The 27,969-nt window shown below is 39.6% G+C and overlaps 1 protein-coding gene across 1 annotated transcript in view; it reads right to left on the bottom strand.

Moving 5' to 3' along the window:
• Positions 1-1,286: 1,286 nt before the first annotated feature.
• Positions 1,287-27,969, bottom strand: part of LOC128693711 (EF-hand domain-containing protein D2 homolog) — a 47,826-nt gene continuing 21,143 nt past the window's right edge. The window contains exons 3-4 of the mRNA XM_053783536.2: positions 13,106-13,360; positions 1,287-2,849 (exon numbers count right to left, since the gene is read on the bottom strand). Of these exons, the coding sequence (XP_053639511.1) occupies positions 2,637-2,849; positions 13,106-13,360 (468 nt within the window). The 3' untranslated portion in view covers positions 1,287-2,636. The remainder of the gene's footprint in view (positions 2,850-13,105; positions 13,361-27,969) is intronic.

Genomic DNA, 27,969 nt, shown 5'->3' with positions numbered 1-27,969 from the left:
ACTGTCTTGGGTTATCCTGTGTATTATTATTATTATTATAATCAAGGGGGGAAGTGCTAAACCCGGAGGATTATACAGCGCCTGGGGGGGGGGGGATGTGGAAGGCATTCAGGCTTAATTCGGGGAACTGGAGCACAGATCCAATTCCCTAAATCAAGAGCCTCTCACCAACATCACGGAACCTTCCTTGAGGGGTATCCTGGATAGATAACCCTCCAGGTTAAAAACCCGAACAAAACTTATAGTGCCTGTGGAATAGGAGGTATTCAAGATCTGTCGTTGGATCAAGAGCCCCTCACTGACAAGGCACCTCCCTCGAGGGTAATCGCCTCCATATCAGTTTGAGTATCTCCTTTATGGGGTATAGTGGAACCTCAAATATCGAACTTTCTTCGGTCCAGAAGGCTGTTCGAGTACCTTTACCGAATGAATTTATTCCCATCAGGAATAATGTAAATTAGATTAGTCCATTTCAGACCCTCAAAAATACTTATAAAAGCACTTACAAAAATACACTTACATAATTGGTTGTGTTGGGAGCAGTTCGATTTTTGAGGTTCCACTGTATTAGTGAATTTCTCGTGTTCACATTGCTCACTAAAAAATGTCATTAAGTATTTATTGTATTTATTTATTGTACTGGCAGAATAACAATAAAACAAATATTTTAAGCTTGTGATCATTACTACATTTACAAAAAAAAAAAAAATGATAAAGTGAATCCACCAGTGCTTTGATGTCCATTCTTTTCAAGGGATGGGGGAAAAGAGTACCTTGATGCTCTTGTAAAGGGCTCTTAATCTAAAGAATTGAAGCTACTTTCCTCTTCTGATCAAACTTTACTGTATTTTCTGGCATATAAGAACACATGGCAGAAGTATCAATGCTAAATCAGTGATCATATTCAAGGGATAATTACCCTCTTACTTTATACTAAAGTGTAACCCAAAGCCTACCCTCGACCCTGACCTTGAGCATGTAAGGCACAGGGTGATTTTCCAAGACTTTGCCGGAAAAAAAAGGCGTGCCTTTTATACCAGAAAATATGGTATGCACCTCCCATTCCCAAGGCACTATATAATCCATACAATTTCAGTTCTTTCATAAATATAGTGTCATATTACTATATCCACAAGAAATTCGTAACTGCTGAAATATTCTCTCTTACAGTCAAGTTTTTTCGGGGGAAACCATCCTGATGATTTCCCTTGCAGGTTTAGTGTTTCCCCACTGTTATAATAACTAGAAACCATTAGCACCATAGGATTAAAAAATTAAACAAAATCTTAGGTGAAGTAGAATTATTTATCACAACTCACAAAGGCAAGAGCTAAATTACTGTACTTAAAAAATTAATTAGGACTTCACTTAAAGTTCTTTTTTTTATTTTTGTACAAATCTAGATATCATATACTGTATAACTTAGATTATTTTTTATTGTATAATGACACCTTACACTGAAGAAAGGCTTTCCACTGGTCCACCAAGTAGATCATCACACAAAGAGAAAATGCAGAGTACAAGAGGTCTTTCCACTTACAAACGAACTGCCTTCCCTGCTTTTTAACATGCAAACAAATTGTTTGTATGGAAAACAATAATGCAAAAGGTGTTTAAGATTTGGTGTTCTGTTTACTGTTAAGTGCCCTGTTTCTAAGTGCAGATATGTGTAGGTCATGATGTTTGTAAGTATGGGACATCCTGTACTACAAATTTTTCATACCAACAGGTTAACAAAATATATTACTACTGTTACCAGTAAATTACATAAATACTAAAATTATACAAGCAACAGTAACTGAATGATTAGTTTTTTTAAAGTACACTGTAGCATTTGTGCAAGCTAATGACAGAATGTGATTTATTAGATGGATCAATACTAATTCTTGAATTACTATGGAATGATAACAGGATGAATAATTCAAGGGCAAATGCCCAAATACTTGTGTCTAATAATTAAGTGGTGTTAAAAATTACTTAGAACACAGCAAAACTAGACACTTTTTCTACATCGGAAAAATTACTGTAATTGTCACTGGCACTAAGTTTGTTTTTATACAGCCAAATTTAAAGTTTGGTTAGTAAATGTATGTATGAATAATCTATGTATACTGTATGTATGTATACATACATGCATATATATATTCTTAAATAGATATTTTTCAACAATTCAAAAATTTAGAGATTTTAATTGTTTAACAAATAGGAAATGTGAACTTCAACATTTCTCGATCTTCTAGGTACTGTATCACTATGGGTTACAAGTTTTAGCACCATCAGGCACACCTACGAGCAAATTATGCCTGAATATTAATGTATTATGTACCTTTCTAACATACTACAATCATTGTACTAAGTAATAAAGCAGTTTTGTAAGCCATATCTATCTTACTAAGAGTATATTTGTATATCTGACATGGCCTACTTTATAAATTATGAATAGCTAGAATACAAGCATACTTTTATGCCGACTCAAGAAAAATTCAAAATGGATCTTTTTCAGTTCTGTCTTGCATTGGAATTTCCTCCGACAGTAATATGCTGGTTCTTATTACCACATTCCTATTCATTATCTTGTTCTCAACTTGGAGTTTCACTGCAGGTTCACAAATTATCATCTCAACAGTTATCAGAAGTTATGCTGCTGGCTGGAACTGCTCCCTCTTCTTCTTGAATTCCTCTTGCCTCTTCTTTCTCTCTTCCTCTTCCTTTTTCTTATCCTCAAAGGCTCTGTAGGCAGCATCTCCTACCTCAAGAATTCGAGCCTTGGCCTCAAAAAATCTCTTGGCACCACCAACACCCACATCATCTACATTCACTTCTTCTTGGGCTGCCAGCTTCACCACCAGCTATGGGCACATCATCATTAATTATACACACAGTTAAACTATCATTTATTATTAAACTTCAAAAATGTTCTAAGCTCATATGGGTCACTCAGTGCTTATAATTTAAGCTGAAAAATCAAGTGCATTTTTCTATCATAATTTCTGAACAATGTACAAGTCAATGAATAATTAGTGTAAGCAATAAAAGATTGGATATCAAGTTGAAATAAGGCAAAAGTGAGTGAATTCAGGCACTGACATTCAAAAGAGGATTTACTGGAATATGGGTCTATGATATACGAGGTGAATCACAGGGTAAACGAGCGAAAGAAGGTACAGTGGAACCTCAAATTTCGAACTAAATCCGTTCCAGGAGCTAGTTCTAAATTTGAAAAGTTTGAAAAGAGAAGCAATATTTCCCATAAGAAATAATGGAAATACAATTAATCCATTCCAGAAACCCAAAAATATTCACAAAAAAAATACTTTTTAGAGATTAATTATACTTTTACATACACATAGGTAGTAGGCTGGTAGACAGCAACCACCCAGGGAAGTACTACCGTCCTGCCAGATGACTGTGAAACAGAAACCTGTAACTGTTTTGCATGATGGTAGGATTGCTGGTTTCTTTTTGTCTCATAAACACGCTAGATAACAGGGATATCTTGCTACTCCTACTTACACTTTGGTCACACTTCACAGACACGCACATGCATATATATATATATACATACATCTAGGTTTTTCTCCTTTTTCTAAATAGCTCTTGTTCTTTATTTCTTCTATTGTCCATGGGGAAGTGGAAAAGAATCTTTCCTCCATAAGCCATGAGTGTCGTATGAGGCGACTAAAATGCCGGGAGCAATGGGCTAGTAACCCCTTCTCCTATAGACATTTACTAAAAAAGAGAAGAAAAACTTTATAAAACTGGGATGCTTGAATGTGCGTGGATGTAGTGCGGATGACAAGAAACAGATGATTGCTGATGTTATGAATGAAAAGAAGTTGGATGTCCTGGCCCTAAGCGAAACAAAGCTGAAGGGGGTAGGGGAGTTTCGGTGGGGGAAATAAATGGGATTAAATCTGGAGTATCTGAGAGAGTTAGAGCAAAGGAAGGGGTAGCAGTAATGTTGAAGGATCAGTTATGGAAGGAGAAAAGAGAATATGAATGTGTAAATTCAAGAATTATGTGGATTAAAGTAAAGGTTGGGTGCGAAAAGTGGGTCATAACAAGCGTGTATGCACCTGGAGAAGAGAGGAATGTAGAGGAGAGAGAGAGAGAGATTTTGGGAGATGTTAAATGAATGTATAGGAGCCTTTGAACCAAGTGAGAGAGTAATTGTGGTAGGGGACCTGAATGCTAAGTAGGAAAAACTTTTAGAGAGGGTGTGGTAGGTAAGTTTGGGGTGCCAGGTGTAAATGATAATGGGAGCCCTTTGATTGAACTTCGTATAGAAAGGGGTTTAGTTATAGGTAATACATATTTTAAGAAAAAGAGGATAAATAAGTATACAAGATATGATGTAGGGCGAAATGACAGTAGTTTGTTGGATTATGTATTGGTAGATAAAAGACTTGAGTAGACTTCAGGATGTACATGTTTATAGAGGGGCCACAGATATATCAGATCACTTTTTAGTTGTAGCTACACTGAGAGTAAAAGGTAGATGGGATACAAGGAGAATAGAAGCATCAGGGAAGAGAGAGGTGAAGGTTTATAAACTAAAAGAGGAGGCAGTTAGGGTAAGATATAAACAGCTATTGGAGGATAGATGGGCTAATGAGAGCATAGGCAATGGGGTCGAAGAGGTATGGGGTAGGTTTAAAAATGTAGTGTTAGAGTGTTCAGCAGAAGTTTGTGGTTACAGGAAAGTGGGTGCGGGAGGGAAGAGGAGCGATTGGTGGAATGATGTAAAGAAAGTAGCAAGGGAGAAAAAGTTACCATATGAGAAGTTTTTACAAAGTAGAAGTGATGCAAGGAGGGAAGAGTATATGGAGAAAAAGAGAGAGGTTAAGAGAGTGGTGAAGCAATGTAAAAAGAGAGCAAATGAGAGAGTGGGTGAGATGTTATCAACAAATTTTGTTGAAAATAAGAAAAAGTTTTGGAGTGAGATTAACAAGTTAAGGAAGCCTAGAGAACAAATGGATTTGTCAGTTAAAAATAGGAGAGGAGAGTTATTAAATGGAGAGTTAGAGGTATTGGGAAGATGGAGGGAATATTTTGAGGAATTGTTAAATGTTGATGAAGATAGGGAAGCTGTGATTTCGTGTATAGGGCAAGGAGGAATAACATCTTGTAGGAGTGAGGAAGAGCCAGTTGTGAGTGTGGGGGAAGTTCGTGAGGCAGTAGGTAAAATGAAAGGGGGTAAGGCAGCCGGGATTGATGGGATAAAGATAGAAATGTTAAAAGCAGGTGGGGATATAGTTTTGGAGTGGTTGGTGCAATTATTTAATAAATGTATGGAAGAGGGTAAGGTACCTAGGGATTGGCAGAGAGCATGCATAGTTCCTTTGTATAAAGGCAAAGGGGACAAAAGACAGTGCAAAAAATATAGGGGGATAAGTCTGTTGAGTATACCTGGTAAAGTGTATGGTAGAGTTATTATTGAAAGAATTAAGAGTAAGATGGAGAATAGGATAGCAGATGAACAAGGAGGCTTTAGGAAAGGTAGGGGGTGTGTGGACCAGGTGTTTACAGTGAAACATATAAGTGAACAGTATTTAGATAAGGCTAAAGAGGTCTTTGTGGCATTTATGGATTTGGAAAAGGCATATGACAGGGTGGATAGGGGGGCAATGTGGCAGATGTTGCAGGTGTATGGTGTAGGAGGTAGGTTACTGAAAGCAGTGAAGAGTTTTTACGAGGATAGTGAGGCTCAAGTTAGAGTATGTAGGAAAGTCGTCACGTGAGGTCACAGACCCTGAGCTGCCTTGGGGATTAGTGTGGACGGTTACAAAGCATGGCTTGCTTCTGCAGTGTTTTAAAAATTGAGGTTGGAGAGTTGAAGGAGGAGGTCTTGCTTCTCCAGGAGGAGATTAGGAGGCTGAAGGTCCACCTCAATGGGTCTGGGAGAGAGTGTGAGGTGGCTGGAGTTGTGGGGAATGAGGCTTCTAGCAGCGAGGTGCAGTCTGTCTCTCGCTGTGAGGAGGCTGTAGTTGGGGAGGCAGCAACGGCTACCAGCAGTGAGGTGCAGCCCAGCACCTGCTACAAGTGGCGAGTAGTTCACAGTAATGGAAGGCGCATCATAAGAACATAAGAAAGGAGGAACACTGCAGCAGGCATGTTGGCCCATACTAGGCAGGTCCTTTACAATTCATCCCACTAACAAAACATTTGCCCAACCCAATTTTCAATGCTACCCAAGAAATTGTTGGTATTACTATATACCATTCTTGCACAACCAAAAGAGTAAGGAAAGTTAAGAGTGAAGATCTGAAGGTAGGAAATCGCTTCTCTGTTCTTCAGGATGAATGTACTTCAGTGGCCAGTGAAGGTAAGGGTACTACTGCCCCTGCTAATGGAGGTAAGCGCATTCTTGTGGTTGGTGACTCTCAGGTAAGATATATTGACCGTGCTTTTTGTAATAGGAATAAGAAGATGAGAGATAGAGTGTGCTTCCCTGGAGCTGGTGTTGGGGACATTGTCAACAGGCTGGATAATATCATGTCAGGTAATGGGAGCAAGCCCATTATCTGTCTCAGTGCTGGTGGAAATGATATTGGGAAGGGTAGGAGAGAAGAGCTGCTAGATAAGTACAGGTCAGCTATAGATTTCATTAAGTCTAAGGGAGGGATCCCAATCATATGTAGCATCTTGCCTAGAAGGGGAGTAGGAAATGAATGGTTGTCTAGGGCAATTGGTGTAAATTGCTGGCTAGACAGATACTGCAAGGAACTTGCAATCCCATTCATTGACAACTGGAACAACTTTTATGGCAAACATGATATGTATGCAAGGGATGGGGTACATCTCTCGGGGGCAGGGGTGGTAGCACTTGCAGACTCGATTGAGAAGGCCATTGGTGAAATGCCTATGATTTTAAACTGATGGAAGATAGAGGTATGGGTGTGTGTGGGAAACAAGCAGGTTGCAACACTTGGGTTGGAAACAGTAAATGTATAAAAGGCATTCAGCATGAAGTTATAAATAAAGACAATAGATCAGGTCAGCAAACAAAGGGGGACAGCAGAGGGCAGCAAGGGACTAGCTCCCTTAAGGTTTACTATACTAATAGCAGGAGTGTAAGAAATAAGATAGATGAGCTAAGATTAATTGCAAGTGCAGGAGACATAGATATTATTGCTATAACAGAGACCTGGCTCAATCTGAAAGATAGAGAGATGCCCTCTGAATGTCACATACAAGGCTATAAATTATTCCACACTGACAGGGTCAACAGGAAAGGTGGTGGAGTAGCGATGTATGTCAGAGACAATTTAAATTGTTGTGTTAGACAAGATATTAAATTAGAAGCGTCAGCCACTGAATCTGTTTGGTTACAGCTTCTCGAGGGCCGAGAAAAACTAATTTTGGGTGTGATTTACAGGGCCCCAAATCTTGATAGGGAGTGCAGTAAACTTCTATGGGACGAAATTCGTAAGGCATCTACATACGAAAATGTTGTGCTAATGGGAGATTTCAACTATAGACAGATTGACTGGAGCAATTTGACAGGAAATTTAGAGTCAGGTGACTTTCTTGATACGATCCAGGATTGTTTTCTAAAACAGTTTGTGACAGAGCCAACTAGGGGAAATAACCTCCTTGACTTGGTTCTTGCCAGTAGGGAAACACTAATTAATAATCTTGAGGTTAATGATGAGCTTGGGGAAAGTGATCACAAATCACTCAGTTTTAATATATCATGGAATTCCCCTAATAATGGCAATCAAGTCTCCGTCCCTGACTTTCGCTTGGCTGATTTCATAGGACTGAAAAATTACTTAGGTAGGCTGAACTGGAATGACCTGACTAAGGGTCAGGTAGGTGGTGATGGTTGCCGATATGATGTTTTCCAGGGCATAGTTCTAGCTGCTCAGTCAAATTATGTTCCAAATAGGGAAATCAGATCAAACAAAAATGATCCTAAATGGATGAACAATAGATTAAAATATCTGATTGGTCAAAAGAGAGGCATATATAGGCAAATCAAAAGAGGAGAGGGGCAATTGAGAAATCGATATATTCAGTTAAAGAGAGAAATAAAAAAGGGAATTAGAAAAGCAAAAAGAGATTATGAGGTTAAAGTTGCAAGAGAATCGAAGACTAACCCAAAAGGATTCTTTCAGGTATACAGAAGTAAGATCAGGGACAAGATAGGCCCACTCAAAAGTTCCTCGGGTCAGCTCACTGACAGTGATAAGGAAATGTGTAGAATTTTTAACACATACTTCCTCTCAGTTTTTACACAGGAGGATACCAGCGATATTCCAGTAATGATAAATTATGTAGAACAGGACGATAATAAACTGTGCACTATTAGGGTCACAAGTGACATGGTCCTTAGGCAAATAGATAAATTAAAACCTAACAAATCCCCAGGCCCTGATGAACTGTATGCAAGGGTTCTAAAGGAATGTAAAGAGGAGCTTAGCACACCTTTGGCTAATCTTTTCAACATATCACTACAAACTGGCATGGTGCCAGATAAGTGGAAAATGGCAAATGTGATACCTATTTTCAAAACAGGTGACAGGTCCTTAGCTTCGAACTATAGACCAATAAGCCTAACCTCCATAGTGGGAAAATTTATGGAATCAATAATTGCCGAGGCAGTTCGTAGCCACCTTGAAAAGCATAAATTAATCAACGAATCTCAGCATGGTTTTACAAAGGGGCGTTCCTGCCTTACGAATTTATTAACTTTTTTCACTAAGGTATTTGAGGAGGTAGATCATGGTAATGAATATGATATTGTGTATATGGACTTCAGTAAGGCTTTTGACAGGGTCCCACATCAGAGACTATTGAGGAAAATTAAAGCACATGGAATAGGAGGAGAAATTTTTTCCTGGATAGAGGCATGGTTGACAAATAGGCAGCAGAGAGTTTGCATAAATGGGGAGAAATCAGAGTGGGGAAGTGTCACGAGCGGTGTTCCACAGGGGTCAGTGTTGGGCCCCCTGCTGTTCACAATCTACATAAACGACATAGATGAGGGCATAAAGAGCGACATCGGCAAGTTTGCCGATGACACCAAAATAGGCCGTCGGATTCATTCTGACGAGGACATTCGAGCACTCCAGGAAGATTTGAATAGACTGATGCAGTGGTCGGAGAAGTGGCAGATGCAGTTTAATATAGACAAATGCAAAGTTCTAAATGTTGGACAGGACAATAACCATGCCACATATAAACTAAATAATGTAGATCTTAATATTACGGATTGCGAAAAAGATTTAGGAGTTCTGGTTAGCAGTAATCTGAAACCAAGACAACAGTGCATAAGTGTTCGCAATAAAGCTAATAGAATCCTTGGCTTCATATCAAGAAGCATAAATAACAGGAGTCCTCAGGTTGTTCTTCAACTCTATACATCCTTGGTTAGGCCTCATTTAGATTATGCTGCACAGTTTTGGTCACCGTATTACAGAATGGATATAAATTCTCTGGAAAATGTACAAAGGAGGATGACAAAGTTGATCCCATGTATCAGAAACCTTCCCTATGAGGATAGACTAAGGGCCCTGAATCTGCACTCTCTGGAAAGACGTAGAATTAGGGGGGATATGATTGAGGTGTATAAATGGAAGACAGGAATAAATAAAGGGGACGTAAATAGTGTGCTGAAAATATCTAGCCTAGACAGGACTCGCAGCAATGGTTTTAAGTTGGAAAAATTCAGATTCAGGAAGGATATAGGAAAGTACTGGTTTGGTAATAGAGTTGTGGACGAGTGGAACAAACTCCCAAGTACCGTTATAGAGGCCAGAACGTTGTGTAGCTTTAAAAATAGGTTGGATAAATACATGAGTGGATGTGGGTGGGTGTGAGTTAGACCTGATAGCTTGTGCTAACAGGTCGGTTGCCGTGTTCCTCCCTTAAGTCAATGTGACCTGACCTGACTAGGTTGGGTGCATTGGCTTAAGCCGGTAGGAGACTTGGACCTGCCTCGCATGGGCCAGTAGGCCTTCTGCAGTGTTCCTTCGTTCTTATGTTCTTATGTTCTTATGTTCTTATTTCCCAGTAAAAGTAGGCCTTAGACAAAGATGTGTGATGTCACCGTGGTTGTTTAATATATTTATAGATGGGGTTGTAAGAGAAGTAAATGCGAGGGTCTTGGCAAGAGGCGTGGAGTTAAAAGATAAAGAATCACACAAAGTGGGAGTTGTCACAGCTGCTCTTTGCTGATGACACTATGCTCTTGGGAGATTCTGAAGAGAAGTTGCAGAGATTGGTGGATGAATTTGGTAGTGTGTGCAAAAGAAGAAAATTAAAAGTGAATACAGGAAAGAGTAAGGTTTTGAGGATAACAAAAAGATTAGGTGATGAAAGATTCGATATCAGATTGGAGGGAGAGAGTATGGAGGAGGTGAATGTATTCAGATATTTGGGAGTGGACGTGTCAGCGGATGGGTCTATGAAAGATGAGGTGAATCAAAGAATTGATGAGGGGAAAAGGGTGAGTGGTGCACTTAGGAGTCTGTGGAGACAAAGAACTTTGTCCTTGGAGGCAAAGAGGGGAATGTATGAGAGTATAGTTTTACCAACGCTCTTATATGGGTGTGAAGCATGGGTGATGAATGTTGTAGCAAGGAGAAGGCTGGAGGCAGTGGAGATGTCATGTCTGAGGGCAATGTGTGGTGTGAATATAATGCAATGGAAATAAGTCACTCTGTCTGACTTTTTTGGGTTATCCTAGGTTCTCTACACATATGCTGCTATGTATGATAATTCTATGTAACTGTATTTGTGTATACCTGAATAAATTTACTTACTTACTTACTTATAGTTTGGAAGTTAGGAGGAGGTGCGGAATTACCAAAACTGTTGTCCAGAGGGCTGATGAAGGGCTGTTGAGGTGGTTCGGACATGTAGAGAGAATGGAGCGAAACAGAGTGACTTCAAGAGTGTATCAGTCTGTAGTGGAAGGAAGGCGGGGTAGGGGTCGGCCTAGGAAAGGTTGGAGGGAGGGAGTAAAGGAGGTTTTGTGTGTGAGGGGCTTGGACTTCCAGCAGGCATGCATGAGTGTGTTTGACAGGAGTGAATGGAGACAAATGGTTTTTAATACTTGACGTGCTGTTGGAGTGTGAGCAAAGTAATATTTATGAAGGGGTTCAGGGAAACCGGCAGGCCGCACTTGAGTCCTGGAGATGGGAAGTACAGTGCCTGCACTCTGAAGGAGGGGTGTTAATGTTGCAGTTTAAAAACTGTAGTGTAAAGCACCCTTCTGGCAAGACAGTGATGGAGTGAATGATGGTTAAAGTTTTTCTTTTTCGGGCCACCCTGCCTTGGTGGGAATCGGCCAGTGTGATAATAATAAAAAAAATACACATAATAAATCTAGTGTACAATTATGTATTAATAAATTTAAATAAACATATAAAATAACATTTTCACTTACCTTTATTGAAGACTAGTGATGGTATCTGGAAGATAGGGAGGAGGAGAGAGGGAGTTGGAGTTAGTGTTTGGAAGGGAAATCCCCCTCCATAAGGACTTTAGGTACCAAAGCCCTCTCTGGGGTTACTTCCCTTCTCTGTCTTTTAATGCCACTAGGACCAGCTTGAGAGTCACTGGACCCCTGTCTCACAAAATAACTGTCCACAGTCCTCTGTTTCTGGTCCCTCTTTAAGATTTCCCTAAAATGGGACATGGTTTTGCCACCGAACTTTTCACAAATAATCGTCTCTGAAACACTGTCACCTGCCATCTCTTTATCCTTGATCCACACCAGCAACAACTTCTCAACCTGATCAATTGTCTGTGGTCTTTTTTTGGTTAGCATATTAACACCTTTCGCAACATCAGCTTCCTTGATTTGTTCTTTCTTTGCCAGGATAGAAGTGATGGTCAACTTTTTTCCCATACATCCTGGCAAGCTCAACAAGTTTCACGCCACTCTCATACTTCTGTATGTCCTTCACATCTATGGTGTTTCTCACTTTCTTTACCACAGGGGTACCACTACCAAGTTTCTTTGGACCCATGGTAACTTATTTCACAGTCCCACAAGCACTAAACACAATGAATTAATCGTAAAATGTTTGAATGAGAGCGCAGGTTAGTGTTCACTCAAGCATCAACAAATCCAGACTGTCTCAAGGCGCCTGCATGGGGACACGGACAGGTCCAATATCCGGCGGTTCGAAAATAGGGGCGAGTTTGATAATAGGGACAAAGTTGGTTCGAATAAAGCTGCCGATTTTTGAAGAGTTCGATAAGCGATACATTCGAAATTTGAGATTCCACTGTACATGGAGTCCCAAGTCTGTGGAAGGAAAGAATTTGTCAATGGAAAAAGAGGGAATGTATCCGAGTATAGAGGTGTCAACACATTTATGCAAGAGCAAGATATGGTTTTGAATGTTGTACCTAGAAAGCTGAATGTTGCAGTGCTGTTTGAGAGCAATGTGTGGTGCGAGTATTACGTAGAAAATACATAATGTTTGGAAAAAAATAATATGGCGATATGAAAGATATAATTCAGAGAGCAGAAGAGGGCTTGTTTCAAGGATTTAAACAGAAAGAATGGAGCATGACAGGTTTATCAAGAGGATATGACTGGGACGAATGGCAAAAGGTTCAGAGGGATGTCCTAGGAAAGAATTGCATTAATTGAACAGGTTTTGAGAGAAAGGTGGCTTGAGTATCAAGCAGCATGTGTGAACCTGTTAAGGTTGGAGAGGGCCCAAATGGTTTTCGGGATTTGATGTGCTGTTGGATTGTGAGCAAGTTGATATCTATGAAGGGATCTGGGGGAAACTGGTTTCCCCAGGAAGAAGGAAAGTATATGGTCTGCAATTTGACAGATAATTGGGGAGGTTTTACTGGGTCATTTGGATCATATTGTCCATGCACTGTCAATACAGGCAAGGAATAAGTGCTAGCAAAAAAAAATTCTAGTGATCACCCTGCTGTGGTGGGAAATGACCTTTATTAAAAATATAATGCACAGGACTGTATAAGTACAACAGAACACCAGTCAATGAGATACAAAATATTGCAATACAAAACTCTGGACCTCTTATAACTCCAATCAAGAACTTGTAAATAAAACTAAAGTACAGAATACCTGAAACTATCCAAACTGTGTATGAACATAAAGACTTACATCCAAATTGATTTTCCCTGTTTTAGCAGTCAGATCTTTAACTAGTTTCATGAACTCATCCAAAGAGATTTTTCCATCCTTAGCAGCCTTATCGTACGTCTCCTTTGCTTCAAGATGCGTCTGTGTCAGTTCCAATGCCTCCAGTAACTTTTTGAAGCTGTCAAGGGAGATGTGGCCCTTTTTCATTTTGGGTTCGGCATAGCGGCAGAAGAGCTGGAAGAGCTTGTTCAGCTCATCTTCACTATATTCTGGGTGCTGAGGAAAAAACATTAACATTATTATCTCTGTCTTCAAAAATATAAATGTAGCACAAATTGTAGTCTTCAAATTGTAATGATTTTAAAATCACACCAAATATGGACCATATTTACTGCAAATGAAATAACAGATCTTTAAATTATCATATTTAATACACATGCTAATTCTAATTAGTGATATTCAAAGGTCTCACCAACAATTAATTTTAGATCATGTGTGTTTTGATGTTGCTTTTATTTGCAAAGGCAATGTGGCAACTTTGTTAATCCTAACACATTGTTGTGATTGTACAAATAGTACAGTGGACCCTCAGGTAAAGGCGTCATCTGTTCGCGCCAAAACTGGACAACGGTTCACTCTGGTGTAAAAATATTGGCTCGGCTAACGCAAAATAACTCTGTTAAGGGCTTTTGTCCCGAATATGTCCACGCGGCCTCAGCAGGCCCGGCCACTCCATGACTCCACGTACAGCCAGTGTGCCATTGTTTACAAGCTGCCAGCGAGGACAATTCTACGCATACATGTGATATAATTTGTATTATTCCATTGTTTTTAGTGCTTGTAACTGCTAAATAAGCTACCATGGGCCCCAAGAAAGCTTCTAGTGCCAACCCTGTGGTAAAAAGGGTGAGAAATACTATTGAATTAAAGAAAGAGATAATCGCAAAGTACGAGAGTGGAGTGCATATCTCAGAGTTGGAAAGGTTATATAACAAACCCCATTCAATCATCACTACTGTCTTGGCCAACAAAAAGGCAATCAAGGAAGCTGTTGTTGCGAAAGATGCAAGTATGCTTACAAAACAGATTGAAAATACTTGAAGATGTGGAAAGTGTGTTGTTGGTGTGGATAAACAAGAAACAATTATCAGGAGATAGTGTTTCTCAGTCAATAATACAGTGGACCCTTACCTAACAAACGCATCACATAACGTTAAATCCACCTAGCAATACATTTTAACGAAAAATTTTGCCTCAGCTAGCGCTAAAAAACTCGCTCAACGCGATTCATTCAAGATGCGTCCACGTGCGGCCTGAGCCCGCCTCACTTGTTCCGTGGGTGCCAGTGTTTACAAGCCAGCCACCACGGCCGCTTCCAAGCATACAATCGGAACATTTCATATCACAGCCTTTTTAGTGATTGCACCTGCAAAATAAGTCACCACGGGCCCCAAGAAAGCTTCTAGTGCCAACCCTACAGCATAAAGAGTGAGAATTACTATGGATATGAAGAAAGAGATCATTGCTAAGTATGAAAGTGGAGTGCGTGTCTCCGAACTGGCCAGGTTGTACACAAAACCCCAATCAACCATCGCTACTATTGTGGCCAAGAAAACGGCAATCAAGGAAGCTGTTCTTGCCAAAGGTGCAACTTTGTTTTCGAAACAGAGATCGCAAGTGATAGATGATGTTGAGAGACTGTTATTGGTGTGGATAAATGAAAAACAGATAGCAGGAGATAGCATCTCTCAAGCGATCATATGTGAACAGGCTACGAAGTTGCATGACGATTTAATTAGAAAAATGCCTGCAACTAGTGATGATGTGAGTGAATTTAAGGCCAGCAAAGGTTGGTTTGAGAGATTTAAGAATCGCAGTAGCATACATAGTGTGATAAGGCATGGTGAGGCTGCCAGTTCGGACCACAAAGCGGCTGAAAAATATGTGCAGGAATTCAAGGAGTACATAGACAGTGAACAAGTGTTTAATTGTGACGAAACAGGCCTGTTTTGGAAGAAAATGCCAAGCAGGACCTACATTACTCAGGAGGAAAAGGCACTCCCAGGACATAAGCCTATGAAAGACAGGCTTACTCTGTTGATGTGTGCCAATGCTAGTGGTGATTGGAAAGTGAAGCCTTTATTGGTGTATCACTCTGAAACTTCCAGAGTGTTCAGGAAAAACAATGTCCTCAAGGCTAATTTGTGTGTGCTGTGGAGGGCAAACAGTAAGGCATGGGTCACTAGGGACTTTTTCTATGACTGGTTACACTTTGCATTTGCCCCCACTGTGATAAATTACCTAATTGAAAAGAAATTAGACCATAAGTGCCTCCTGGTATTAGACAATGTTCCTGGTCATCCTTCAGACGTGGCAGAGCGACTTTCTGCGGAAATGAGCTTCATTAACCCTTTCAGGGTCCAAGGCCAAAATCTGAAGTCACGCACCAGTGTCCAAGAATTTTCAAAAAAAAAAATTGTTATTTTTTCTTATGAAATCGTAGAGAATCTTTTTGTGAAGGTAATAAAACAAAAAGTACGAAATTTGGTGGAAAATTGACGAAATTATGCTCTCGCGAATTTTGATGTGTCAGCGATATTTACGAATCGGCGATTTTGCCGACTTTGACTCCCATTTTACGCCAATTACATTACTCCAATCAACCAAATTCTTAGCTATTTCACTAGTATTACTTCTATTCTATCGATTGAGCACAAGAAATCGCCAAGTCAACTGTTTCAACTACAAAATAAAGTGATCGGAAATTGTTAATTTGGCCAATTTAACACAAAGTTCAAAATATTCCAATTTCAAAATAGGCTCCAGAATAAACAATGTAGGTATTCCTGGAACTAAACTAACATTTCCTCTGTTCATTAGTTACATTTTGAGGCTTTACAAATAAATTCCATTTTGATTTTTTATTCACATAATGAATTTTTATTCACACCAAAAAATAGAAGATTTACTGTTATGCAATACTGTAATAATTGTATAAATATCATCACCATATTTGTGAATGTATATTAGACCCACCAGCTGACGTGTATTAGATGTGTGAGGTCGTTTGTTTACTCTTGAATATCGGCAAAAATTTAACATTTCCGCTACTTTGAGCTCAGTTTCAAGCCATTTCCAGTGCTAAAACCAATCAAAATCATCTCTATTTCTGTAATATATCTTCCATTCTATCAAATGAGACCAAGAAATCGCAAATACAACTATAAAAAACATACGAAAAAACACTGCAAAGTCGCTGTTTTAATCGAAAAATCATGATTTCAGTTTTTTTCTCTCATTATACACAGTGTGCTGCAGGATCTGTTTTATGTGGTGCACACATACCACATAGATGTATTCTGTCATATCTAGGCCCAAATGTACCACTCACAGTTTATCAGAGTAAGCTGAGCTCATGACGTAGATCTACGGTTTGGACCCTGAACGTAAAGCCGTAGATCTACGGGACGGACCCTGAAAGGGTTAAGGTCAAGTTTTTGCCTCCTAATACCACTCCTCTCCTGCAGCCCATGGACCAGCAGGTCATTTCCAACTTCAAGAAACTGTACACAAAAGCTATGTTTGAAAGATGCTTTGTAGTGACCTCAGAAACTTGATTGACTCTAAGAGAGTTTTGGAGAGATCACTTTAGCATCCTCAATTGTGTAAACATTATAGGTAAGGCTTGGGAGGAAGTGACTAAGAGGACCTTGAACTCTGCTTGGAAGAAACTGTAGCCAGAATGTGTAGACAAAAGGGATTTTGAAGGGTTTGAGGCTAACCCTGGGAATCCTATGCCAGTTGAGGAATCCATTGTGGCATTGGGGAAGTCCTTGGGGTTGGAGGTTAGTGGGGAGGATGTGGAAGAGTTGGTGGAGGAGGACAATGAAGAACTAACCACTGATGAGCTGCTAGATCATCTTCAACAGCAAGAGGCCACACCTGGAGTTTACCTGGAGTTTACCTGGAGAGAGTTTCGGGGGTCAACGCCCCCGCGGCCCGGTCTGTGACCAGGCCTCCTGGTGGATCAGCGCCTGATCAACCAGGCTGTTGCTGCTGGCTGCACGCAAACCAACGTACGAGCCACAGCCCGGCTGATCAGGAACTGACTTTAGTTGCTTGTCCAGTGCCAGCTTGAAGACTGCCAGGGGTCTGTTGGTAATCCCCCTTATGTGTGCTGGGAGGCAGTTGAACAGTCTCGGGCCCCTGACACTTATTGTATGGTCTCTTAACGTGCTAGTGACACCCCTGCTTTTCATTGGGGGGATGGTGCATCGTCTGCCAAGTCTTTTGCTTTCGTAGTGAGTGATTTTCGTGTGCAAGTTTGGTACTAGTCCCTCTAGGATTTTCCAGGTGTATATAATCATGTATCTCTCCCTCCTGCGTTCCAGGGAATACAGGTTTAGAAACCTCAAGCGCTCCCAGTAATTGAGGTGTTTTATCTCCGTTATGCGCGCCGTGAAAGTTCTCTGTACATTTTCTAGGTCGGCAATTTCACCTGCCTTGAAAGGTGCTGTTAGAGTGCAGCAATATTCCAGCCTAGATAGAACAAGTGACCTGAAGAGTGTCATCATGGGCTTGGCCTCCCTAGTTTTGAAGGTTCTCATTATCCATCCTGTCATTTTTCTAGCAGATGCGATTGATACAATGTTATGGTCCTTGAAGGTGAGATCCTCCGACATAATCACTCCTAGGTCTTTGACGTTGGTGTTTCGCTCTATTTTGTGGCCAGAATTTGTTTTGTACTCTGATGAAGATTTAATTTCCTCATGTTTACCATATCTGAGTAATTGAAATTTCTCATCGTTGAACTTCATATTGTTTTCTGCAGCCCACTGAAAGATTTGGTTGATGTCCGCCTGGAGCCTTTCAGTGTCTGCAATGGAAGACACTGTCATGCAGATTCGGGTGTCATCTGCAAAGGAAGACACGGTGCTGTGGCTGACATCCTTGTCTATGTCGGATATGAGGATGAGGAACAAGATGGGAGCTAGTACTGTGCCTTGTGGGACAGAGCTTTTCACCGTAGCTGCCTCGGACTTTACTCTGTTGACGACTACTCTCTGTGTTCTGTTAGTGAGGAAATTATAGATCCATCGACCGACTTTTCCTGTTATTCCTTTAGCGCGCATTTTGTGCGCTATTACGCCATGGTCACACTTGTCGAAGGCTTTTGCAAAGTCTGTATATATTACATCTGCATTCTTTTTGTCTTCTAGTGCATTTAGGACCTTGTCGTAGTGATCCAGTAGTTGAGACAGACAGGAGCGACCTGTTCTAAACCCATGTTGCCCTGGGTTGTGTAACTGATGGGTTTCTAGATGGGTGGTGATCTTGCTTCTTAGGACCCTTTCAAAGATTTTTATGATATGGGATGTTAGTGCTATTGGTCTGTAGTTCTTTGCTGTTGCTTTACTGCCCCCTTTGTGGAGTGGGGCTATGTCTGTTGTTTTTAGTAACTGAGGGACGACCCCCGTGTCCATGCTCCCTCTCCATAGGATGGAAAAGGCTCGTGATAGGGGCTTCTTGCAGTTCTTGATGAACACAGAGTTCCATGAGTCTGGCCCTGGGGCAGAGTGCATGGGCATGTCATTTATCGCCTGTTCGAAGTCATTTGGCGTCAGGATAACATCGGATAGGCTTGTGTTAGTCAAATTTTGTGGCTCTCTCATAAAAAATTCATTTTGGTCTTCGACTCTCAGTCTGGTTAGCGGCTTGCTAAAAACTGAGTCATATTGGGACTTGAGTAGCTCACTCATTTCCTTGCTGTCATCTGTGTAGGACCCATCTTGTTTAAGTAGGGGCCCAATACTGGACGTTGTTCTCGATTTTGATTTGGCATAGGAGAAGAAATACTTTGGGTTTCTTTCGATTTCATTTATGGCTTTTAGTTCTTCCCGCGATTCCTGACTCCTAAAGGATTCTTTTAGCTTAAGTTCGATGCTTGCTATTTCTCTGACCAGTGTCTCCCTGCGCATTTCAGATATATTGACCTCTTTTAGCCGCTCTGTTATTCTTTTCCGTCGCCTGTAAAGGGAGCGCCTGTCTCTTTCTATTTTACATCTACTCCTCCTTTTTCTTAGAGGAATAAGCCTTGTGCATACATCGAGTGCCACCGAGTTAATCTGTTCTAGGCATAAGTTTGGGTCTGTGTTGCTTAGTATATCTTCCCAGCTTATATCGGTTAGGACTTGGTTTACTTGGTCCCACTTTATGTTTTTGTTATTGAAGTTGAATTTGGTGAATGCTCCCTCGTGACTAGTCTCATTTTGTCGGTCTGGGGCTCCATGCATACATGTCTGAACCTCAATTATGTTGTGATCTGAGTATATTGTTTTTGATATGGTGACATTTCTTATCAGATCATCATTGTTAGTGAAGATGAGGTCTAGTGTATTCTCCAGTCTTGTAGGCTCTATTATTTGCTGGTTTAAATTGAATTTTGTGCAGAGATTTAAAAGCTCGTGTGAGTGTGAGTTTTCATCAGAGCTGCCTCCTGGTGTTATTACTGCAACAATATTATTTGCTATATTCCTCCATTTTAGGTGCCTTAAGTTGAAATCCCCCAGGAGCAAGATGTTGGGTGCAGGAGCTGGAAGATTTTCCAGACAGTGGTCAATTTTTAACAGCTGTTCCTGGAATTGCTGGGATGTTGCATCCGGAGGCTTGTAGACTACCACAATGACTAGGTTTTGGTTCTCGACCTTTACTGCTAAAACTTCCACTACGTCATTTGAGGCATTAAGCAGTTCTGTGCAAACAAGTGACTCTGCAATGTACAGGCCAACCCCCCCCTTTTGCCTGTTCACTCTGTCACATCTGTATAGGTTGTAACCTGGGATCCATACTTCGTTGTCCAAGTGATCCTTTATGTGGGTCTCAGTGAAAGCCGCGAACATTGCCTTTGCCTCTGCAAGCAGTCCACGGATGAAAGGTATTTTGTTGTTTGTAGCTGGCTTTAGACCCTGTATATTTGCAAAGAAGAATGTTATCGGACTGGTGGTATTGTTGGTACTGGGGGGGGATTTTTTTTCCGGCATTAGTATCTGTATCTGTTGGTTTGGAGTGGAGGCCATCGACTGTGGTTCCACTCCAGGAATGACTGGATTTGGTGTACGATTTCTGCCATTTCCTGCCAGTTTTTTTTCCTTCCTGGCACTAAAAAACCTCTCCCTCTTGAGTGGCTGTGGCTACCCAGGTTTTCCCATGGCCTGGATGTTTTGTATCTTTTTGTCCCCTTTAGATGGTATGCCTGGCAATTTAAGTTATAGCACAGTCTTTCCTGTACTGAAGAGGTACACATTTCAGGGTGAAAAAGCTTACAGGAAGGGAGTTTGCATTTTCCTGTTTTCATATGGGCATGGCATTTTCTAGGGTGGTCATAGTTGCATGTCCCATCTGTTTTTCCAGATTTCCCATGCCAGCAGATACCAAGTGCATAGTATGTGCACAGGCTTGGTTTCCGCTTGCCTTGGGTTTCTGTGACTGTATTCCCTGTTGGTGCATGTTTCCCTGTCTTACTTCTATCCTCCCTAGCACCAACAATGGAGCTCCCACCAGTTGTTTTTGGTAATTTATCCTCACTATTGCTATTGGAAACTGCTTCGGAGGAGGGGATAGAGAAATTGAGGAAGTTGCCTACTTCAAAGATTAAGGAAATGTGTGCAATGTGGCTTAAAGTGCAAACCTTTTTTGATGAAAATCACCCTCGCACAGCTATTGCAGCCGTGCTGGTGACTATTACACTGACAATGTTGTGAAACACTTTAGGAATGTCATAAAGGAACGAGAGGTACAGGCCTCTATGGACAGATATGTTGTGCGACAGAGGTTCAGTGACTCTCAAGCTGGTCCTAGTGGCATTAAAAGAAGAAGGGAAGTAACCCCGGAAAAGGACTTGCCACCTCAAGTCCTAATGGAAGGGGATTCCCCTTCTAAACATTAACACCATCCAGTCTCCCCTCCTCCCATCCCATCAGTCATCACCAGATCTTCAATAAAGGTAAGTGTCATGTAACTGTGCATGTCTTCAGTTTGTGTGTATTAAAATTAATATTTCATGTGGTAAAAATTTTTTTTGTTCATACTTTGGGGTGTCAGGAACGGATTAATTTGATTTCCATTATTTCTTATGGGGAAAATTAATTCACCTAACGATAATTTCGCCTAACGTTGAGCTCTCAGGAATGGATTAACAGCATTAGGCGAGGGTCCACTGTATGTGAAAAGGCAAGGCAGTTGCATGATGAACTCGTTAAGAAAATGCCTCCAAAAAGTGCTGCTATTGATGAATTTAAGGCCAGCAAAGGCTGGTTTGAGAGATTTAAGAATCGTAGTGGCATACACAGTGTGATAAGGCATGGAAGGGGATTCCCCTTCCAAACAATAGAATACCTTCATCCTCTCCCCTCCTCCCATCTCATCACTCGTCAACAAGTCCACAATAAAGGTGTCATTTCAGTATTGTTTATTGTGCATTTATCATTGTTTTCTGTGTAGGGAAACGTATATTTCATGTAAAAAAAATTTTGTTTAATTCTTTTGGGTGTCTGGAACGGATTAACTGGATTTCCATTATTTATGGGGAAAATTAATTCAGCTAAAGGCTAAATCGGTTAAAGGCTAGCTCTCTCGAATGGATTAACGGCGTTACCCGAGGGTCCACTGTATATGACATTAACATCAATGGATATAAAGCTGTACTATCTAATTTTACACAACACTAATACTTCCAGGTCTGGAGCTTTCTTACACTTGGTATTTTGTCCGACTTTTCTAGGTTATCCTAAATAAAAAAAATCTATTTCTACAAGTGCATGTACAATGTACATATACAGGCCTAGCTGACATCAGTGACATGCTACCATATAAAGCCCCTTATGCAGAGCACTTCGGGCAAATTAGCAAATCACACCAGTTGACTAACACCCAGGTACCTATTTTACTGATAGGTGAACAGGTACTTATGAGTACCTGTACCTAAATAAACTTACAACTTCCAGGAGGACTGACAGTTTCTAACACTAAGACTTTTCCAGTCTTGTCTGGAGTTGAAAACAATTGCGAGACAATAATACTGGGCGACTTCAATATCTGTTTTCAGCAGCAAAATAACGGGCTATGCAAAAGGTATAAGCAAATTCTAGGATTAAATAGACAATTGTGAGACAATAATACTGGGCGATTTCAATATCTGTTTTCAGTAGCAAAATAACGGGCTATGCAAAAGGTATAAGCAAATTCTAGGATTAAAGCAACTATAGGCCTGTTAGTATACTCAGTATAATATCTAAAATTCTGGAGAAGGCGGTGTATTCTCAAGTAGTTAAGTACCTTAATGACAACAGCATTCTCCATAGCTATCAATCGGGCTTTAGAAGATCCTACTCAACCGACACCTCCCTTATTAATCTGATGGATTACCTGAGAACTGAAATGTCAAAGGGGAACCTCATAGGTATGGTAACCTTAGACCTGCAAAAGGCCTTCGATACTGTCAACCACAATATATTATGTAAGAAACTTCAAGCTATCGGTATAGGTTCTGTAGACTGGTTTAAGTCCTACCTTAGCAACAGGAGACAAATTGTCAAAATCAACAAAACGGAATCAGAACCCCTGCCGATAACATGTGGAGTTCCCCAAGGTAGTATTCTGGGTCCCTTATTATTCTTATGTTATGTCAATGATATGCCTATCAGTGTCAAGTGCAAACTCCTACTGTATGCAGATGACAGTGCTCTGTTAGTGACAGGAAAAGACCCACAAGATATTGCTAATGTTTTAACACTGAAACTGGAGTCCTGCAGCAAATGGTTAGTAGACAACAAACTATCATTACACCTAGGGAAAACTGAAGCCATTCTCTTTGGCACGAAACATAAACTGAGAAGGGTAAATAATTTTAATGTTCAGTGTAATGGGGAGACCATCACTTTGGTTTCATCAGTAAAATATCTGGGAATCCCCTTTGACCCATGCATGTCAGGAGAATTGATAGGAAACAGTGTAGTAAAGAAAGCAAATGCCAGACTGAAGTTCCTGTATAGACAAGCACAGTGTCTACCTACTGAGGCTCGCAGGACCCTATGTCTTATACAATGCCATATGGATTACGCTTGCTCTTCATGGTACTCTGCCTTGACAAAAAAACTGAAAGATAGACTGCAAATCACCCAGAACAAAATCGTAAGATTCATCCTGGGGCTGGGACCAAGAGAACATGTAGGCCAGGATGAATTACAGCAGTTGGATATGCTGAATGTTGAAGACATAGTAAAACAACTGAAGCTAAATCATGTTTATAAAATTGCTCACAAACAGTGTCCAGAATATCTTGCTGTCAATTTTGTCAAGGTTGGGAACCAAAGCAATCATAGTACTAGGGGGAGAGAGCACAACTTTGTAGTACCACAGTCATTGGCCAGGCTTCAAACACCTTTTATTGTACAGCAATAAAGGAATGAAACAGACTACCCGCACATGTCAAAGCCAGTCATAGCATGAACCAGTTCAAGAAGAGTGCCAAAAGGTGTCTAATGAATGTAGCTACAGAAAGGGAGGGGAATGATTTTCTATTTTTTAGCTAACATACGTGTAAATTTTACCTTATTCCTAGTAATGACCCTCGTATTGTAGATAGTCTTAATGACCTTCGTGTAGTAGATAGTCTTTTTAGTATGATAATAAGATGTTATCTTCATTGTAGAATAATAAGAAAATATTATAACCTTTATATTATAATAATAAGGTAAAAGGACCCCAATGGAAATAAGTCACTCTGTCTGACTTTTTTGGGTTATCCTAGGTTCTCTACACATATGCTGCTATGTATGATAATTCTATGTAACTGTATTTGTGTATACCTGAATAAACTTACTTACTTACTTAACACACATGTACAACTTCCTAAGAAAAATTTACCTCATCCATGGCCTCAAAATTTATAATTATCTTTCTTACTACAGTACATACTGGTGTCAAGATAAAAGAAAATAATACTGTTTGGCCAAAGTCAATCCCAAGATTAACTCTCTTTGAATGCCAGGATAGGCTAAAGGTTACAAGATTAACATCTCTGTAGACAAGACATGATCAGAGCAGCTCTTACAAAAACTTTCAAGATACTGAGCTTTTAATTAACTAAAACCCACACTTCTGCAAAATGTCATATTATACATAAGAATAGTGTAATTTAAATCTCAAATAACTGTGTAGGATATAAAAACACAGCATAACTAATCTTGAGTAACTGGACTTAAGAAAGTTTTAGAAAAGTTATTCAATTATAAACTGCCCAGGATAACCCCAAAATAGAGACAAACTTTTATTTTCATTGGGGTCCCTGATAGTACAAGGACCCCAATGAAAATAAGCCAGTGACTTTTTTGGGGGTTACCCTAGGTAATTTACATGTATGATAACTGTACATATGTGTACCTGTGCCTATATAAACTTAATTATATGCTAGTGGAAGAGATAATCAATCATGAAATAAATTTTGGGAAGCATGTGTGATGAAGGAAGGCATCCCCAGCCTCTTATACTGGGGCATCTCAGAGGCAATTTATTTTTAAATATAGTAATTTAAAGATAAAAATGTTTCCCCTAACTCAGTTTCATTACTACTACTATATGCATGCCATTCTTCACTTTTTTCTCTCTACATTCCCATCCTTCCTCATTCCTCGTCTCTCCTCTTTCCCTTTCATTTTCTCACTACCTTCCCTCCCTCACTCATTATCTACCTAAATCCCCTTACTTCCCTTCCTTACCTCACTCAGTCCATTCCTACCTTCCTTTCCTCCTACTCCTTCCCTTTCTACTTCCTCTCCCCCTCCCTCCTTTTCTACCCCAATTCACTCATTCCCTTCCTCTCACTCACTCTCTCCACCGTCTCCAATTAGTTACAAAGCAGAAAATTTAGAGTATAATGTTACGTGTGGCCAATAGTAACAGCCTGATTGATCAGTTCCTGTGACCAGGCCGCCCCTGAAACCCTCTCCAGGTATACTGTACTTCAAATGCATCCTATTATTAACACAAATTATTATAATAAAAACCAAGCGCTAAACCCACAAGGGTCATACAGCACTCTAACGTAGACTACAGCTCTAAAATTTTTTGATATAGTGACCAAAGCTGACAACTGTTTCACAAATACAAATTATATTATATATATATATATATATATATATATATATATATATATATATATATATATATATATAAATATATATATATAAATATATATATATATATAAATATATATATATATATATATATAAATATATATATATATATATATATATATATATATATATATATATATATATATATATATATATATATATATATATATATATATATAAATATATATATATATATATATATAAATATATATATATATATATAAATATATATATATATATATATATAAATATATATATATATATATATATATATAAATATATATATATATATATATATAAATATATATATATATATATATATATATATATATATATAAATATATATATATAAATATATATACATATATATATATACATACATATATATATATATAAATATATATATATAAATATATACATATATATATATATATATATAAATATATATATATATATATATATATATATATAAATATATATATATATATATATAAATATATATACACATATATATAAATATATATATACATACATATACATATATATATATATATATATATATATATATATATATATATATATATATATATATATATATATATTTTATATATATATATATATATATATTATATATATATATATATATATATATATATATATATATATATATATAAATATATATAAATATATATATATAAATATATATAAATATATATATATACATATTCCCAAAGCAGCCCGTCCACACGCAGCTGGAAAACTTACAGACCTCCTGAAAAAAGTAAACGATGGTTCCACTATCTTAAATGCTCCACCAACCATCAAGGCATGGCACAACTTGCTACTTTTTGGCAATGTCTGCTTAGCTGTGCCGGAAAGAAGGGGAAAGAGGCTAGCCTCAATGATAATTAAATCCTTAAGAGATTTTCCTAGAGTTGATAACCTCATTCACCTTCCCCGTCAACACAAAAAAGGGAGAGGCAGAACCCCCACTCACTCTACTGACAGTGAAAAAGTCAGAGTCCAGGTGAGCAAGAAAATTGAAGAGGGCAACACAGTGGGGGCAATCAGAATTATTACCAGTGAAGATACAGTTGCTCCCAGGGATGCTGACACGGCTGAAGCACTTAGAGGAAAGCACCCTGCCAGTGAAACCAGTGGCACCAACAGTTCCAACACCTCTGTCCCCACTATGGAACCATTGATTGTGGAAGACTCAGACATTTACAAAGCAATAATGTCGTTCCCATCTGGCTCTGCTGGGGGTTACACTGGAATAAGGCCACAGCATTTAAAGGAAATGGTTAATCCAGTTATTGGGGAAATTGCAGAGACACTGCTTTCAGAGATCACAAGGTTCGTCAACAATTCCTTGGCTGGTCTGATTCCTGATGAAATTAGACCTTTCTTTTTTGGTGCAACACTTTGTGCACTTAAAAAGAAGGATGGAGGAATTCGGCCAATTGCAGTAGGCAACACGTTACGCCGCCTCGTATCCAAAGCTGCTGTCCGAAGTATTCGTGCACAGGCAGCCATGATGCTTCAACCAAACCAGCTTGGCTTTGGGGTCTCTCAAGGAAGTGAAGCAGCGGTTCATGCAACAAGGGCATATATCAACAACCTGCCTGAGGACAATGCAGTGGTAAAATTAGATTTCAAGAATGCGTTCAATCTCCTGAAAAGAGACGTGGTATTAGCAGCAGTACAAGAACATTTCCCTGGTCTCTTCCCTTTTGTTTCAGCTGGGTATAGCAAGGAATCAATGCTTCTCTTTGGAGAGCATGAAATCACATCATCGGAGGGTGTCCAACAAGGAGATCCTCTTGCACCATTTCTCTTCTGTATTGCAGTTAGGGAAATCACAGTCAGACTGACCAGCGAGCTAAACATCTGGTTCCTAGATGATGGCACACTAGCAGGTACAAAGGAGTCCCTCCTACATGACCTTACACAGGTAATGACACGGGGACAGGAAATGGGTCTCATCCTGAATCCATCCAAATGTGAAATCATCTCAGTCAGTCAACAAGTGATAAATGCAGTGAGATCAAAACTACCAGGAGCAGCAGTCATTGCCCCCACAAATAGTGTCTTGCTAGGAGCACCTCTGGGAAGCAATGCCATTGACACAATTCTCAGGAAGAAATTGGAAGAGTTAAGGAGAATGGAACAACGAATAGGCAATCTGGACACCCACGATGCCTTGTACCTTCTCACAAAGTGCTTGAGTCTGCCCAGGTTGACATATTTCCTAAGATGTGCACCTTCATATGATAACCCTATACTGCACGAATATGACAGTATTCTGAGGCAGATTTTTACGAAAGTACTTAACCTTACTCTAGAAGACGGGCAGTGGAACCAAGCTACACTTCCAGTCAGACTAGGAGGCATTGGTGTCCGCAAGTCATCACAGATTGCGTTACCTGCTTTTCTGTCCTCGTGTATTGCATCCAGAGAGCTTGTAGCAGCGATTCTCCCTGAACATCTTAGGGACAAGATTGGAGCCCAGGACCAAAAATTCATTGACGGAGCAATGATCTGGGATAATCTAACGGGCTCAGAAACCAGACCTGCTCCCCCAAACAACTACAAACAATCGCACTGGGATGGTCCAATAGTGGAAAATATAGCCTCAACGATGCTTCAGAGTGTGTCAGGGAAGGATAGAGCCCGCCTGCTGGCAGTGAGAGC

This window comes from Cherax quadricarinatus, chromosome 34 (assembly GCF_038502225.1).
Source record: "Cherax quadricarinatus isolate ZL_2023a chromosome 34, ASM3850222v1, whole genome shotgun sequence".
In the NCBI taxonomy this organism is placed as follows: domain Eukaryota; kingdom Metazoa; phylum Arthropoda; class Malacostraca; order Decapoda; family Parastacidae; genus Cherax; species Cherax quadricarinatus.
Note: the sequence above shows the minus strand (reverse complement) of the source record. Positions and strands in the feature narration are given on the sequence as shown.